Source organism: Mangifera indica, chromosome 8 (genome assembly GCF_011075055.1).
Source record: "Mangifera indica cultivar Alphonso chromosome 8, CATAS_Mindica_2.1, whole genome shotgun sequence".
In the NCBI taxonomy this organism is placed as follows: domain Eukaryota; kingdom Viridiplantae; phylum Streptophyta; class Magnoliopsida; order Sapindales; family Anacardiaceae; genus Mangifera; species Mangifera indica.
In genome coordinates, this window is record NC_058144.1 from 3003236 (window position 1) to 3020969 (window position 17734).

The following is a 17734-nucleotide window of genomic DNA, read 5'->3' on the forward strand; positions in this document are numbered from 1 at the left end:
GGACGTTAGGCCTAACTGGTCCATAATGGATTTTGGCTTTTAATGTTGTCATTAAAGCCCAATGGAGGGGGTTCACAACACATATTTAAAATTATGTATATCATATTATGGATACAGCTCCTCACCACTTCCACCGCAAATTCCCGCCAAAGAGAAGAAACCGTAACAATTCCGGGAGTTTCTTCCAAAAATTTCCACCACCGTTGGAGTTGAAGATAAAGCTGAAGCCGCCTCCCTTCATTATTCTTTACACTTGAAAGAAAAAGAAAACAGTTTCTGCATCCATTCATTGCTGTGTTCTTTTTTCTGCTATCAGAACAATAATATCTTCATCGAAGCTCCAGAGTAATGGCAGATCACGACTGGTCAGTCCTCAGCGCTAATAACTGCCTTCTTTTTCCAAGACTACATCCCCTTCTCCTTCCCTTTCCCCTTATCCTTCTCCCATTTTCTCCAAATTAAACCTTATAAATTAGAACCTAACCCTAGCTCTCAATGAAGTCCGAGGCCGAGCCCAAACCTGACTACCCATCCCCCTCCAATCGAAGCGTAATAAACCTCGCATTGTCATCGATGAAAACCCCCTCTCCTCTTCCTTCAACCCCTGCCACCACCAAATTCTACGGGGAAGTAGTTTTGGGAAAGAGGATTAGGGTTTAGCAGCCCTTGGAGTAGGCATGGTACGAGGGTTGGGTAAAATCTTTTGATAAGGAAAGTAATAAGCATTTGATTCAGTATGAAGATGGCGCAGAGGAACTGTTGGATTTGGTAGACGAAGAAGAGGAGAAGATGTCGAAAGGGCAGAAGTGGAAAACTGATGGCGCAATGAAGAAGAGTAAGAATGATGGTGATAAGTTAAAAGAGGGTTAAAGGTTTCTGTTATGGAGCCTATGAATGACTAAGTAATAGATTCTAGTCTAGTTTTATTATCTTTTTCGGAAGTAGTTTTCTGGTTTGCGTTTTGTAATTTTTGTTACTTGATTGTATCTAATCTTTGTTGTCTTGTGTACCCAGTATCAGTACTATCTGTTGTCTTTTCAAATAATTGTAGCAAGAATGTGGACATCAGATTGTCATATTTACTTCTGTGTGCGAATCAAAAAACATTGCTCCAATGTTACTCCTTCCCAAAATGATAATAACTGGATAGAATTAATGGAGGATTTATTGCAGTAATAAATTGTTTCTATGAACACTTATTTTTTGTTCATTCAAGTTTTAGATACATCATCACCACTTTTATTGCTGCTGCTATTTAAGTAGAAACATTCTTTGAATAATGGCCTCTTTCCATTGCTCTCCTTCAAAGCTAGGAATATTTTCAGGTACACTGTAGTTGTCTTGTTTTCTTGATGATTTCTTCTTAGCATTTTATTGTGACGAATTAAAAGTGGTTTGTTTTCCATGTTTCTGTTACTGCTCTATCATTGTATCTCAGTAGAAGCAGGATCTATCTGAATTTTAAACAGGCTAATGCTTATGCACGTACTTTGCTGTGATTGAGAAGGTTTCCAATATTGTTAATAAGGCACTAGAGGGTGATGCATCAGACAGGTTTCTTGCAAGTGAGGCAGCCAAGTTTTGCTTCCTTGGACCATAATTTCTTTAACATAATCCTATTTTGTTTTCTTCTTTTCCGAGTGTCTTCTCCTCTATATTTGTACATATCACAGTTATGGCAAGAGAATTACTAGATAGCAAGCTATTGCATTAGTTTTACTCAGGATAACTTCTGCATTTAATTTAATTCTGGATTTCTTTGGTCTTGAATCAGATATTGTCATGATGCAAAAAGGTGTCCTGAAGATGCAAATTATGATCCAAGGACTCTGTATTTGCCTCCTGATTTATTAGAGTCTATCAGGTGGCCAGGTAGTACTACTAAAGTACAAGTAGTTCGACTTTTACTGATATATGTATCATCTTGATTCCACTAACAATCTGTTTACATGCAGAGACAATGGTGGGAATTTAAGTCAAAGCATATGGACAAGGTTTTCATTTTTCTAAGGTATTCATGTGGCTTACACTAGTTAAAGAAAGACAGCTTATCAACCAAATTGTAGCTGCCATTAGCCTTTCAACTGATTAACTTTCATTTTTTGTTTGAGCAGATAGGCAAATTTTATGAACTTTTTGATAGGAATGCTGATATTGGAGCTAAAGAACTTGACTTGCAATATATGAAGGTAAGGCATGTCTTAGTTTGAAAGCACTCTCAATTCTACTATATTATCATTAAAATTTTTCTCAAATTGTCAGAAGAAAGAAAAAAACATATTAGCCGGTAGCATTCGCAGAGAAATTCTGATATATTGTGTGGAGATATATATAATTTGATTTATGGTTTTTTGATGTTTCATCTAAAGTAGCATCAATATCTGCTTCAATGTTTAGGGAGAACAACCTCATTATAGATTCAAGAGAGGAGCTTCTAAATGAATGTGGAAAATTGGCTAGAATTCTAGGCTATTTTCTCTTTTCTGGACTTATGCTTTAATATTTCTTTTAAGGACACTTTTTTTATCCTATGAAAATTTATTTGAGCTGTCCTGACAAAGCAGGGGTATTGAGTTGTGGTGGAGCAAACAGAAACACCTGAACAGCTGGAGCTTTGTTGGAAAGGGAAAGGTTTTATTCTATGAAAATTTATGGATAAGGTCTGTAATTTTGTTTATTATAGGATCCTAGTTTTGATCCCTATTTAATTTCCCAGAATTGGCTATGAATTGGGATAAATTTACTTTATTGCTATCTATTGCATTTGTTAATGATCATTATTGATTGAAATAATACTAATTATTTATTAAGATAGTATTGATTAGAATTAATAAGGATAATATTGATTAGGATTAATATTGACTAATAATTAATATGATAATAATATTTGAATTTTGAAAATTAGAATAGTATTTTATAAGAATAAAATGGCAGAGAGGGGAAGAGAAATAAAACTATTGTCTTTGACTTTAGCACAGTCTATGACACCTCTTGTTGATTGTTCATATTGTAGTATTTGTTATTTAATTTAGAATTGAAGGAGTCATTTATTGTGATATAATTATCTATCAGATATTCTTAGTGTCAGCCTATCTGATTGAATGTTCCATTAGACAGGAAGGATTGTTATAGAGATCATACCTGTTCTCTTGTCGTATGACTAGGTCAATCTTACTAGCTTTAGCAACTGCGTCTCCCAGGATTATCTCATAACAATTTCCTATTATACTCGCCCCTCCTATGAACAGGGCTTCTTCAGGTATTGGATTCCAAGTATTAAGAAGTTTTTGGGAGAGTTTTTACAAACTGAATCTATATGGGAGTCAGCATTGAGGAGCATGTTGCAGAGGTTAATTGTTCAATTTTGTGGGCATCATCATAGAAGGAGACAGTTTCTACTTCAACTGTTTAAGTTTAGACAACTTGTTTTCTTGTTTAACCCAAAAGAAGTTATTGGTAGAATGACAGTACTGTGATATTTGACACCGTCTTATTTTCCACATTTTGTTGGGTCTTGTTCACTAAACTGCATTCTACCAACGTCTGTGTATGGACTATACGGCTTCGTCGGGCTGGCTCGGGCTTGACCTATCATGCTAATGGGTCGGGCTCAAAACCCAAACAATAATGAACTTTTGGGCCGGCCTGACCCATTAATATATAAAGGCCCGACCCATATTTAAATGGGCCGAGTTTTAAATATTTAAAAAAATTTATTTAAAATTTTTTAACACAAATTATGTTTCAAATTATAAAACATAAATAAATATATACTATGATAATATTCAAATGGATTGAATTTATTTAATACTTGATCCATTTGTAATATTTTGTAATGATAAAATAAAAATAAAAATAAAATTATAAACACAAAGAATTATTATTTATGAATTCAGACATTTTATGAAAGATAATTGATGAGACAAAATAAGATTGAAAATATAATGAAATAATTGAGATTGAGAGATTTGTAAATGAAAGTGAAAATGAAAAAAAATTAAATAGGTTTATATAAAAAAATAAATTAATTTAAAAATTAAAAAAAAAATGAAGGCCAAGGCTTCAGCCTTGCTTCCCTCTGCCGAACAAGGCTTTCGTCTTGTGGCAGAAGGCAGACGTAGAAGGATACACAAGGCAGAAGTGCTTCTGCTAGCAAAAATTAAACAATATCAGGCCGGATTGAACCAATTCATGGGCTTAATATTAAAGTCGAGACCCGGTCCAATAGACCCATGGGCTTAACCCAATATGTTGTAGTACCAAATCGGATTTTCTCGTGCTGTGTTTTTTTTTTTATGTTTCGTATCAAGTTTTTATTCTATCCGACCCAATTGATGCCTATTGGATATAGTTTCACAAATAATTTTTATTTTCAGACTACGTCAAAGTTTGTGGAATTGTATTTCTTTAGATATTAATTTTTGAAAACCACAAATCTGATTGCCTGTCGCCAAGGTTAATTTTAGCCTGATTTCCCCACTAACAATAATTATTTCAGGACTCCCTGACTCTGTGCTTCAAAAAGCTGCTGCAAAGTCCAGGGTTTGGGGCTTTATATGCGGTAATAACAAAAAGGAATCCAAAGATGAACTGTCAATTCACCAATTTGTTAATAAGATGGTCCTCAGCCAAGATTTGATCAGTGGCACAAGTATTCTTGTTGATCTATATAATTTCGTGGTACGGAATCTTTTGTGGACTCTTGGATTGGTACATCTGGAATTTATGCAAGTGAAAATTGAACCTTGTTTCACAGATAAAGTAAATTAGATACAACAATGTGATCATCAGTTGGCACATATTTTCGTAATTTAGGTTGAGCCGCTGTAGAAATTGCCAGGAGATTTGTTAGGAATTGTTGAGGCCTTTACTTTTCCGGAAGAAGTAAATCTGCTTTTAGTGTGTAAATAGTTATGACGTAAATTTCGGTGATTCATTTTTGTCAATAGTGCAACAGGTTGTTGTTGGCCTTGCCCATATATGTAAAGAAGCTGGTGTTGAAGAACTAAAATGACTTGTTTTCAAAGAAAAATCACAGCAGTGAGATGGCTGTCGTTAAACCATACGCCGCTGATTTTGATCCGTCCGATCCTCATCATCTTCTTCATCATTATCAGAGTCTGAGAATTCATCATCGGAATCCTGAAATCCAAGAGAATGAGAATTAGAGCTTCTAATTGCTACATGTCTCCTATTTCTACCACCACTAATGTTTGGCAAAGAAAAATACTAACATGATATTGCCTCCGAATGCTGTTTTGAATTGCTGTAATTGTGCGAAACAATATGTACATGGGTAGTATAATTCCACTGGCTCTTAGAATAAGTATCTGCAAACCAAACAAAATGGCATCAAAATATGTTTTTTGCCCTACAAATTGCTATTAATTTGAGCTAATAATCAAATAGAACACTCACAGTAAGAAGTGCAAATGGGTAATCTTGGGCTTTTCCAGTGAGCTCAGCGAAGAGATGTTTAATGAGCAAGAGAACAGTAAACTGCCAATATCAAGAGAAAAATTCAATTATAATTGAACCAAAACATTCCTAGTTCTACAATCAAATGATATTAAATGGTTTCAAAACTTGTGGCCCATAAGCAACCATGTTAATGGTCAAAAGAAGCAATAATTAAGGCCAACTTTCATAGTGGCCACCACATAACTAAGAAATCAAATGGTCAATTATGCCTAAGTAGTGAGGCTATCGCTAGGCGTGCCATTTAAACAAATAAAACTAAACACGTTGATTAATTAAATATCAATTTAGATAGTAATTTTAGGCATATAATAATTAAAGCCTGCACCTTAAATATCTCCACCAAACTACTCATTATTAATTTAATTAATAAAAATTTAACATACTGTAAGAGCCAATGAGCGGCAGCAACCGGCGTTTCTATCCCCTGCTGAATTGCATTCAGCATACTCAGATTCTGCCGTTAAACTTAAACCATCGGCTAAACCCACTAATCTTGGGCTCTCTGTCTCGTGCTCTCCTCTTGGAATTTGCAAGCTATCTCTGTTAGAATTGATAAGATATCAAAGATTAGGTGAGGTAAATTCAATCATTCAATATAATTTTGTTGCCAAGTAAAACATGGGACAGGTCAAATTTAATTACCTGATGGTCACTGCTGCCTCAATCAGCTGAGACTTTTTTGAAGGTGCAGTATACCCAGGCTCATATCGCTGCAATATTGCATATTAATTTTCACTTTCAATTCCTTCAAATTTGAAACAGTCGACAAGACTATATTTTTGCAGTATTTTGACACGTAGCTGTCAGGCTTCATTGACTTAAACTTTTGGGAACAAAGATCAAAACTAGTTTCCTTCAAATTAACTTCATAAACTTATTTTACATGAAAGAAATTTAAAACTGATGGCTCAGAAGTTCGGTTTTGTAATGTTGAAGAGACCAATAAAAAAATATTTCAATGTTATTTTCCAGAAAGAGAACAGATACTTCAGCAAAAAGAAAAGTTGAACCAAACGACGTTATTTGAGATGCTTGAACTCTCAACCAGAACAAGAAAACGATAAAAAGATACTTGGAAAATTTCATAATCAAAAACGACAATTTCTCATCTCACCATGTCGAAAAGCTATGAAAAGATGCAGACAAATTAATTATTAATTTTTTGTCCTAAATAGCAATATATTTTGAACAAAACAGAAAGCAATAAAACCATTTATATTGATAGGGAAAAAGAAACGAGTTCATCCAATGAATTAAATTCAAACCTGGAGACAAATTTCACAAGTTGTGTTTCCCTTCTCGTTACACCATCGTTGTATGCAATCTCTGTGAGCAAACTGGAAGCGAAACAGAAAAAAAAAATCAAGATAAAAAATTGTATTGAATATAAACTCAAAAACTAAATTAAAGCTAACCCAGAAGCAGAAAAGCCATAATTTATGGGTTTTTTACTACCTTGACAGTGCCAGAGCAAGCACAAGGAGCTTCCAGGCTTTTACAGCTTTCATATTCTTCTTCATGGCAAATTCTACAGTGCGATACTCCATAATTTGACTGCAAGTCCTCCACAAACAATACAACGTCTCCCATACTCTCTTCCTTCTATCTTTCTGTGCCTCCGTCTCCTCAAAAAGCACTCTTCTAATTTTTAAAACTCGCTGTTCTATTTCTGTGATCTGCCTCTAATGACTGGACTTTAAATATATGAATCGGAACATAAAATTCCGAAAATACCCTTATCATCAAATTTAAATAAAAAGAAATTGAAAATTCACTTTTTCTTTATTATTATTATTTTCGTTTTGAGTTAGGCTACAGGGTAATTTCCCACCCAAGGTTTAGTGAAAAGACAATTTTCACCTGTTAATTTTTAAAACATTTTATTATTAGAGTTATGGATAAAATAATTATTTAGTTAAAAATATTTTTAAAACTAAAAAATTATCACATTTCCTCCCTAAGTTAAAAACTAACAATTTCTCCCTATTCAATTTTTTTTAGTTTTGCTAAATTATTTTTCACCCTCAAATTAGGGTTTTTCCCCATATTATTTTCTCTTCAGTTGCCGCCCAATTTTTTGAAAGTTTCATTTCACTCCCTTTTGAGTTTCACTCTAATAACATTCCAATGACTGTCATTTCATCATCTTCGGTGACAACCTCTACTTTAGATAAAGCTAACGTCACTTATATTCTTCTTTCTGGACACTCTCTCTTCCTGATGATGTCATTAACAAATTGATAAAGACGAAATCATCATGATGAGATGTGTCGTGATTCAATCATGATGTCTGAGTTCTCTTCGACTCTCTTTGTCAGCAATAGCTTCCCCCTTTGTAGGAGTTGTGCTTGAAGTTAGTGACCAATTGAATGAAATTCCCATGGAGAGGAGATGCACGATAAACTCGAGAGAAGAAAAATAAAGTCGTGTCATTGTCAGAGGATCGCTTGAGCATTGGAGAGAGAGAAGGCAAGATCGATGACAACTTAGTCTTAGACAAAGGATGATGTCGAAGATGGTGGGAGAAGTCACCAGAATTTTAAAACCCTAGCTGGAAAATCTGATGTTGAAGGAGAGCGGGTAAATGACGTTTTCAAAAATCTATGGGCAGTTGAATAGGAAAAAGATGAAATCCTAGATGGGGGAAAAGGTAATATTTTAAAACTAAACTAAGGGGGGACTTGTCACATTTTTAAACCTATGAGAGAAATATGATAATTTTTTAATTTTTTAAATATTTGTTATTAAATAAAAATTATACCCCTAATTCTAACAATAAATTTTAATAGATAGGTGGGTTTTCGGAGTTTTTAAAAATTAATAGATAGAAAATTGTCTTTCCACTAAACCTTGGGTGGGAAATAGTACTTTGGCCTTTGAGTTATTTAATTTTAATCTTGGGAGGAATACGCGGCCTAAGAAGCTGGACACTCAACTGATTGGCGTGCTTATTATATATATATATATGAACACAAACACTTGTGATTGAAATTTCAAAGTCAAAACAAGCTTCCAAAATCACCGTTTCTAATATGAGCTGTAAGCTGCTACTGTTTTAATGTTTAAATAAAATAAATTTTAAATATAATTATTAAATTTATAATTATTAAATTAAATAAATTAAAATTTTGATCTTAACATATTAATGACGAGGACAATCTCCATAATTTATAGCAAGATGTTGTGTTTAACATAAGGTGCCGCCAATTAATCACACGGACAGTGAAATGCCATTAATGTAAATAGGTTCGGATATAGGGGCAAAACAGTAATCTAAGTCGTCATATATAAAAAATTATCGATTAAAATATGATTTAATCATTAGAATATTAGATACTTTTTTCTTGTCCCTCTGTTTTAAATTCAAATTTCTCTTTTAGAAGTTTGAATATGAAGCCGCTGATTACCAATCAACCGTCGTTCTTAGCCGTTTGCCTACCAGAAATTTAAAATTATGGGCCCCTCTCACAATTTTAAATAAATAAAGTTGTATAAAACAAAAAACGCGCTCACCGAAAAGGACGAATACCTCTGATAAGTGGGGTCCCTTTTTTTGACGCTCATGATGTTCTTTCAAATTTGTAAACGTTAATTATTATTCTCTTAATATTTTAATTTAATTGTATTTTTCTTTTTTATTTTGGAATTTGAATGCAGACAGGTGTGCTTATCTCCCTATTGATCTTATCGTCTATTCATTTCTCTCTCTCTCTGTCTCTCTCTCTTAAAAGTTGGAACTTTCTTATTATATCTACAATGACAATCTATCATTATGAATCCGCATGAGATGAAAAATTAACCGTCTGATTTATTTTCAGCGCCTATGCACGGCAACTAACATGATCAGATTAATACGAGCCGTTTGATTCAGTGATGAGATTAATGGAGCTCACCTTTTATACAGGAGTTTATATATATAAAAAAAGATTTGATTGATGCTGATCATCTTACATGGTACTAGGCCACGGTACCAAGCAAATGATAGACCACCTTTACAGGCATAGCTTCAAAATCAATTTGAAGTTATCTCATTAGAATAATATTTTTCTTTTTTTAAGTTTGAAGGTAATGATCATGAAATGTATTGGCTAAGACATTTTGTTAATGAATCTTTTTACAAGGAATAAAATGAAAATTTTGTAAAAAATAATAATAATAATAATAAAAAACTTGTAAGAGAGACACAATCACGATATAAATAAAATAAATTTATAATAAAAAATTTTAAAATAACATAAATTTATGAAAAACATTGCGAAGCTAAAACAAAATCAACCCTTTTGATAGATACATTTTAGAAAAATGATGGAACCAATCTTTTATCAAATGAAAATTAGTAGCCTACATCATGTAGGGCCAAAAATGATTACTGAATAACTATAACAAAAGGTGTGTATAAAAAATGGTATAAAAGTAACGGTAATATTACGTATATTTATTTTGAGTATAAAAATATTTATATATTTATGTATATTATTATATAATTAAATAATATTTTATTGTTAATTTAAAATTAATCACTCATATGATGATATATATAAAATATATACTTAAAATAAATATATATAATTTTATTAAAATATAATTAATAATATTAATTTTTATTTATCAATTTAATTATTATTAATAATATGATATTAAGCAATTATATATTATTTTATTTTTAATTTTAAATTATATAATTTTATTTTTATATATCACTATTAATACTACGGTTGATAAAAGGTGGTGGATGGTAGTTTATGGTTGGACGGTTTGGACTTTGGACTTTGGAGAAGTCCTGGCTTCAAAGTTGGTGAACTTGGTGAGAGAAAGCCTACTGACCCTTGAGGTTACCGGTATTAGGACGTATGGTGGCCCATTGCTTGGATTTAGTTTTATTATTCTACCATTGGCCCAGAACTATAATTTAGATTGGGCCAAAGTCCAAATTCGGGCTATGTTGTTCGTTTTGAGGAGACTAGCACAAAATGTTTTAAACACCTCACGTAATTGTAAGTTATTTTACAAATTAAAACTGGTGTGGTCTCCAGCTTTCTGCTTAAAAAGAAAAGTCTTTTTATTTATTTATTTTTTCTTGCTGTTGTGAAGAAAGACTTAACATTTTCTTTTTCTCTCTTTCTCCATGTAAATTAGTGTTAAGAGAGTGTGAGAGTGGCAACCACCTCTTCTTCAACAATGTTTACCAATTTGGACTGTGACTTGTTGTAAGGGCGCAGTTTGTCAACGAGATAAAGGTTGTGGGGTCACGTGTGACAAGTGTCAGTGTGTTGATTTTTTTATATTCAAAGTTTGTTTGAAAATCATACCATTGCTGAGCTCATCCCCTGATAATTTAATAACGAATCTATGGATTCCCGAAAAAATCCGTCAAAAGAAATTGCCACTTAAGTGAATTGGATTAGCTTGTGATTGAAACGCCTGTGGTGTGAGAAGCTCGGCTTCGGATTGCTTGACAACTCAGGTTTTTCTTACCCTTCACGGCATATAACTTTTAAAAAATGGATAAATTTTGTGTGGAAAATAGTTTATGAGTATGTGATTGAGTTTTTGAAATATGGTAAATATATTTTTAGGAAAGAACTAACATAGTGAAAAATAATGTTATCCCACCAAATAAGTCAAAATTAAGTTTGATAAGAGTGATAAAGATTCAAATACAGACTTTCACTTTTATCACTTAAAATCCCATAATGTATCTGTTGTTTTCTGATCCCCAATTAAATATAGAGTAATGCTGGTGCAAAGTCGTTTTCATGTGAAAGAATCAATTATCAATAAAATAAAGTGAAAATCGGTGGAACCCGAAGTCAAAAACAGCAGAAACTATTGCCTATATATATATATATAAATCTCGATTCCTTTTGTCATTATCAACATTTTTGAGGCCTAAAATTTCAGAGAAACAGTTCATTGTTACGATGCAAGGAGTGAGCATGAAAAAGAAAGACGGCAAGATCGTGGTAGCGGTGGATGAGAGTGAGGAGAGCATGTACGCACTTTCATGGTGTCTCACCAACCTATTTTCTCAAAGTAGCAATAATACTCTTGTCCTCCTCTACGTTAAACCTCCGCCTACAGTCTACTCCTCCTTCGATGCTGCAGGTTTATAACCAACCTATTAATTCTTAATTATTTATGGTAGATTTTCTTTTCTGAATTGTTTGATGCGATTTATGTGCTTAATTTTGTTATATGGCAGGTTATATGTTCTCTAATGACGTGATCAAGGCCCTGGAAAAACACGGAAGTGAAATGGTGAATTCAGTGATGCAACGGGCTGAAGCTGTGTACAGCAACTTCGGAAGCAGTGTAACCTTCTCGTCTCATAATTTTTATGACTTCCTGCGTATTCAATTGATTGAAAATATATCAATGTACTACTTTTTTACAGATAAACGTGGAGAGAGTGGTTGGATGTGGAGAAGCCAAGGATGTGATATGTGGTATAGTGAAGAAACTTAAAGCTGATATGTTGATCATGGGAAGCCACGGTTATGGTTTCATCAAAAGGCACCCTTCTGAATTAACTCAATTTTATTTTGTTGGTTGAATTCATTTTCTTTTTTTTATACATAAAAAAAATTGCCTAATGCTGATTATTTTAAAAGGGTTCTTCTGGGGAGCGTGAGCGATTACTGTACCAAGCATGCCAAGTGTCCAGTCGTAATCGTGAAGCGAAGGGAGGAGGAGTTCTGAAAATTGTTTGTATTCGTAAAATTATGATCAATGGTTCTAGCTTTCCAAAGCACATGTATATGTATCCTACTGCTTCAATGGATATGATATTTGTTTGTTCTATTCTGATTCCATTTGTAAACTTTGATACATTTTCTAACTCAGAGCAAGGGAATTTCTTATCCGAAGCCTGTGCTCCAGATTGATGAAGAAGTTTACATCTTGTTGGACTCGGACACATTCAGAGAAAAGCATTTCCCAATTTTTTCTTTTGAAAATTGAGAACCAGGCCAACAAACATTTAGGATGACTGGGTCTCCTTCAGCTTCAACAACAGAGGCAACTGAATCAGCTGCTTCATAAACCCAAAATAATCGCCCATTGACAAAACCTAACTCTTGAAGCTGCCCCAGCATATGCACCCCTAGTGCATTTCACCAACCAAGAAGTCCAAACTTTATACGATTTGTCCCCTTTAAACAACCTGACAAATTCTTCAGCTACCGAAACTATGAAAAGCCATAGAAGTAATGGTTCTTAAAATCTCTCAATCCCAATTAAAAGTGATGCCAGCCCAACTATTGGAAGAAACAATTTACAGCCTAGTTTGTAAAAATTAAAACGGTATGAGAATTATATAAGGATAATATGGTAAATAATAAAAAATATATTTATAAAAAATGGTCATAAATTAGGATACAGAAAAAATACAAAGTGTGTATATACAGATTTAATATGACACATCATTAATAATATGTTTATAAAAATATGACAATACTGAACATAATTTTAATATTTTATAGATTTTCTAGTTAATAATTTAAATATAAAATATCTAATTGAGTATTAAACCTAATATAACATAATATATAATCAAGATTTAATCATTATAAACATTTATCGAGAGAGATTAGAGACTTGGATTACAAAAAATTGTGTTTTTTGTTTTATATAGTTATGATAATATGATAATTAATTGAAAATGCAAGAAAAATTTTCATACTTCAAAAAATTCATAAAAAATAGAAAACGTAAAAAACGACAAAAATACCTGTTTAATACGGAAAATGTATAAAATATACGTTTAATACGTTTTGAATTCAAAAATTCAAAATAAAGTGTTTAAAATGTGAATTAAATAAGAACGCTAATTATTCATGTTTTCACTTCTTAGGATTTACAATACAGTAATTCTACTTTATAACTTAAAATATTTATGACTATTGTGGTTAATAAACTGATGTTAAGATGTATGCCATAAAATCTAGAATGTAAATCTAGATGGATAGTAAATCACTGTCACAAACGAATACTGGAAAGAGGAAACTGCTTGCCTACAAACACTGGATGAAAAACTTACAAGGAAATTTAAGAATACACACACATAAAATGATAGAAACAAACATGTGTTTGACATGAAAAATTATATTAAGAACAACTACAGATGCCACTGACCAAAGACCTGAATCTTAATGATACGCAGCCACTAAGCAAACATGAACAAATCTTTTCATTTCTGGAAAATTCATATGAGAATGCCAAGAACAGTAGATAAAGAATCAATTATTCATACAAAAAGGATCTTTGCAAAATATGAACCTATAGGCACAGGAAGAGATATTGCACAAAAGATGCCTGATAGCAAATATGGCTAATTATTCTTCATTTTCATTAAGAGTTACTATAGCAATGGGTATACAGTGACTTACCATTCAACAAATCCTAATTTTTATTCCTGGGTCTATGTATCCTTGCAGTAGCTCATTAATCAAAATAAAAGCCAATAACTTGCATAAAGAAAATCTTCAACAGTAAAATTTTATTACACTCTCCAATCACTAGTTTAAAACCCAACAAGTCTCCCCAGACAAAGCTACGGTATCCATCTAGATCTTCCAAAACCCTTTTTAAACTACATTTAACGTCAACTGGTTTAGCAAACATTCAACAAGCAACAGAAGATTGACATTCCAATTGATTTACACATACAGAATCATTTATATCAGAAACGACCCAAGACTCTGCTCATACGGTATGAAATGTAGCACAAAACTGCAAAATTCAGTGTTGCAACAGAAGAAATCTCAAAGACCACGGCCAACAAACACTTACATTTCATGACATTTTTTAAGATGTATAATAAAAACCATAATTATTCATTACTGATCAGAGTATCAGGCTAAAGGATATCTTACAACAAAAAGAGACTAAACAAAAGCCACAGTGACAACTCAATGTTTACTCCTCGGTTGCAGAGCCACCGTTCGTCTTGTTATGCTTCCCAGCGTACCTCTGGTTCCTCAGAAACATAGGATCCATCTATATCATCGAGAAGTGAATAATTAAATCGAAATCAATTAACCAGATGTAAAACATGAAAATCAAAAAGAGAATAGACAGACCCCTTTTGTGGAAGTGTTCCTATGCTTTCTGGGCTTCTTGATACCATTCTTGTGAGCCTTGTAAGACTGATTATGCGCAGTGTGGTTCTTTGACTTGGCCATTTCTCTGAAATTATGCACTAAGAATTAATTCAGCAGTTAGCAAATAAATTATTTTGAGTAATGTTTGATAGTTGATGATTAAAAAAAAACAAAAGGAAATGTACCGGAGGAGAGTCGCGCAGCTGCTAAGGTTTTGGGGCACTAACCCAATAAAGTGAAAAGACCAAACTATCCCTGAAGTAAAAATGAAATAAAAGTTGGAAGCAAACCCAGCCACACGAAAGTCATGCAAACCCTGCACCCGCCCACCTGCTGCAGCAATTTCCGGAGGATTTCGTTGGTTTTTGGGTCACCTAAATGGTTCAAACGGCTATTAATTCAATTTTTATCATATTTTATATATTTTAGTATAAAAATTTACTTAATTAAATACTATTTTCAGGTTGAAGTTTCGAATTAAAATATTTGATGAAATAGGTTGATTCATTAGTATTTTGAATCAATTTTCTTAAAGTTTTTGTGTTAAAAAAATATAGAATTGATTTATAATGAAATCATACTTAAAAAACAAAGTTTAGATATTGAAATCTCACATTGAGTAATCAGCCAGCGTCATCATAGAAATCACTGTTTACCTTAGAATTCACAAGGTGACTCCGTGGAGATGGGAGGTGTTTCGAATTTTTCAAAGTTTTTTCACCATGTAAATTCGTAAAGTGGGGGGTAAACAATTGTTTTAAAAAATTTCCTATCACACAACTATGTGGTGGAGATTGGGGCCAGGGGGACATTTTTCATTTTGGGTCAATTTTTTTAAATTCTATTTTAGGGTTTTTTGTTTAGTTAAGCAAATATATTAAAGGCCAAAGGATTATTTCTCATCCAAGGTATGTTGCAATGTTAAGTGTCTTCCTTTATCTATGATAATACCAAATACCCATTCATCAGCAGTTAAAATTAACGAAACTCTAACTCCTTAAAATTTTATCTCATTTTGCCTCCTTAAACTTTAAAAACTAAAAATTTCTCTCAACCGAAGTTTTAAAAAATGACAGTTTCACCCTAGGGTTTCATTTTGAAATCTCCAGCATCGTCTTCGGCTCCATTGCCAACGACCTCTCCCTCCGACGGTCTCTTTCCTCCCATTGGACGTTCGATCGACGTCGGAAGAGCAATGGAAGACAAAGTTCTTCGTCCTCCCAAACGAAGACAAAGCTGTCTGGGAAGATGACCATCTTTCCAGACGAAGAGGACAACTTCGTTTTCTCTGACAAAACTCTTTATCTAGGAAGACGAAGATCAGACATCTTATACTGATCAGACGTCCAAATGGGAGAAAAGAGACTGTTGGAGGGAGAGAATGCTTCGGGAGGGAGAGGTCGTCAGCAATGAAGTCGAAGATTTCAGAACGAAATCCTATGATGAAATTGTTATTTTTTAAAACTTAGGTCGAAGAAAACTTTTAGTTTTTAAAGTTTAGGGAGGTAAAAAGAGATTATATTTTAGTTTATTTTTAATATTATAGAGAAAATGACGATTTTATCTTTGTTACCGTTAATTTTAACTATCTATTGAGTTATTATCTACAAAGATAAGACTCAGGGGGAGAGCAAAAAGACAAACAAAACAAAAACACAGAATGACCACGCAAGCAGTACAAACTGTACAATATACACAAGGCGCTAAAAGGCTGGCGAGCAGAAGAACAAACAATTTTGCTGGGCTTGTTACATGAGAAACAATTTGGAGCATCATCAAAGGGAGCAAAAGGAACCAAGAGTGTTCTTAGATTGCAGCTAGGAAAATCTTTGCTTCCAATGAAAAGCCCAAGTCACGTACAATATGTTTTCAAAAGACAAGGCAAAAGAGAGGCCAGAGCTGGAGCTGAGAACTCGAGAGAGGCAGGAGGGACTGGAATGGAGCTCTCCAACAGCAACCAAAAAGAAGAGGACATTATCCCACACAAAGAACAGAGCAGCACCTGGAGCAAAAAAATAGACAGTCACTGCAGGAACCTGAAGCATATCTGGGAAGCTAACACTGGGGACAATTTTGCAGGCTACGACAAAGCAGCGAAATCCAGCATCATGACAGAGGACATGCAGACAAGCAGAACTACAGCAGGAGGCAGAGACAAGGTTCTGCTTATTTTGAGCTGTAGAACCAGTGAAACCAAAATAGAAACAACACACAAAGCTATCAAAACCAGCAGTGTAACGAAGAGACAGCAAAGGGCAGAACTGGAGCAACCTGTCCAGAGAGATATCACAGGACAATAGAACTGCACCAGAAGAATGCAGCAAGACACGAACTGACCAAGGGAGCAAGAAAGACTCCAGCAGCTTCTGTAATGAAAGGAACCTGCAAAAACCAAACATGTTAGAATACAAAAAAGGGGATCTCATTGATTCACTTGGTTGTAGACAAGGACGATTTTGAAGATGCATTTTGGGAGACCCGTCTCAAAGCAATATTTCCACCTTTGCAGATGTTTGAATTAGTAAATCTCAAACTTTCGATATATTTTAAAGATTTTCAGGTGTAACATTTATCTTAAAAATTGACCATGTTTTTATTATGTAAGTGGTGTAATTATAATTTTTATTTTAAGATAAATTAATTTTTTTCTATTTAAATTTAAAAACATAAGTTTTTTCTTTTGAATAAATCTACAATATTAAATATTAAATAAAATTAAAAATTTGAATAATGTGAGAATGATATAAGGACATAGATTCATATAAAGGTGATAAATTATACTTTTGATAATTTAAAAAAAAAATAGGACATATCCTTAAAATAAGGTGTTTTTGTTTAAACCTTTAAAATAGGTATATTTTTGCTTTAAATAGGGATATTTAGAATAACAATAAAACTATGTGTATTTATTTTTGATACATAATTTATGTACATATTATCATGTAGTTTGATGTTTCTTTATCATATAATGACACATGTTTTAAAATCACCTAATTATATGATAATACATCACTGTATACCTTAATTATATATCAAAAATAGATACACATAGTATTGCTTTTTAGAATAATTAATTTAATTTCTCTTATTTTTTATATATAAAATTGCATAAAATAGAGAAATTAACAAAAACGAATTAATCAGAAAAAAGA

The 17734-nt window shown here is 33.0% G+C and overlaps 3 protein-coding genes across 4 annotated transcripts; 1 reads left to right on the plus strand and 2 right to left on the minus strand.

Annotated features, from left to right (window-relative positions):
• Positions 1-4575: 4575 nt before the first annotated feature.
• LOC123222900 lies at positions 4576-7156 on the minus strand. Its single transcript, XM_044645920.1, has 7 exons — positions 6937-7156; positions 6747-6818; positions 6124-6191; positions 5865-6021; positions 5419-5499; positions 5235-5330; positions 4576-5142 (listed from the first exon to the last, which is right to left on the minus strand). Exons 1-7 carry the CDS (start codon positions 7069-7071, stop codon positions 5056-5058), a joined length of 696 nt encoding a protein of 231 aa, XP_044501855.1. The 5' UTR covers positions 7072-7156; the 3' UTR covers positions 4576-5055.
• A 4176-nt stretch (positions 7157-11332) lies between these two features.
• On the plus strand, positions 11333-12282 carry LOC123224240 (universal stress protein A-like protein). Its single transcript, XM_044647846.1, has 4 exons — positions 11333-11586; positions 11684-11793; positions 11876-11994; positions 12093-12282. Exons 1-4 carry the CDS (start codon positions 11403-11405, stop codon positions 12178-12180), a joined length of 501 nt encoding a protein of 166 aa, XP_044503781.1. The 5' UTR covers positions 11333-11402; the 3' UTR covers positions 12181-12282.
• A 1824-nt stretch (positions 12283-14106) lies between these two features.
• Positions 14107-14891, minus strand: LOC123224352 (60S ribosomal protein L29-1-like). Of its 2 annotated transcripts, none has more exons than XM_044647990.1 (3): positions 14768-14891; positions 14562-14667; positions 14107-14478 (listed from the first exon to the last, which is right to left on the minus strand). In XM_044647990.1, the coding sequence occupies exons 2-3, from the start codon at positions 14661-14663 to the stop codon at positions 14398-14400; spliced, it is 183 nt and encodes a 60-aa protein (XP_044503925.1). In that variant the 5' UTR covers positions 14664-14667; positions 14768-14891; the 3' UTR covers positions 14107-14397. The 2 variants fall into 2 exon arrangements, with proteins under 2 accessions (XP_044503925.1, XP_044503924.1); XM_044647989.1 differs by having other exon boundaries at positions 14562-14680; positions 14768-14890.
• Between the last annotated feature and the right edge of the window lie 2843 nt (positions 14892-17734).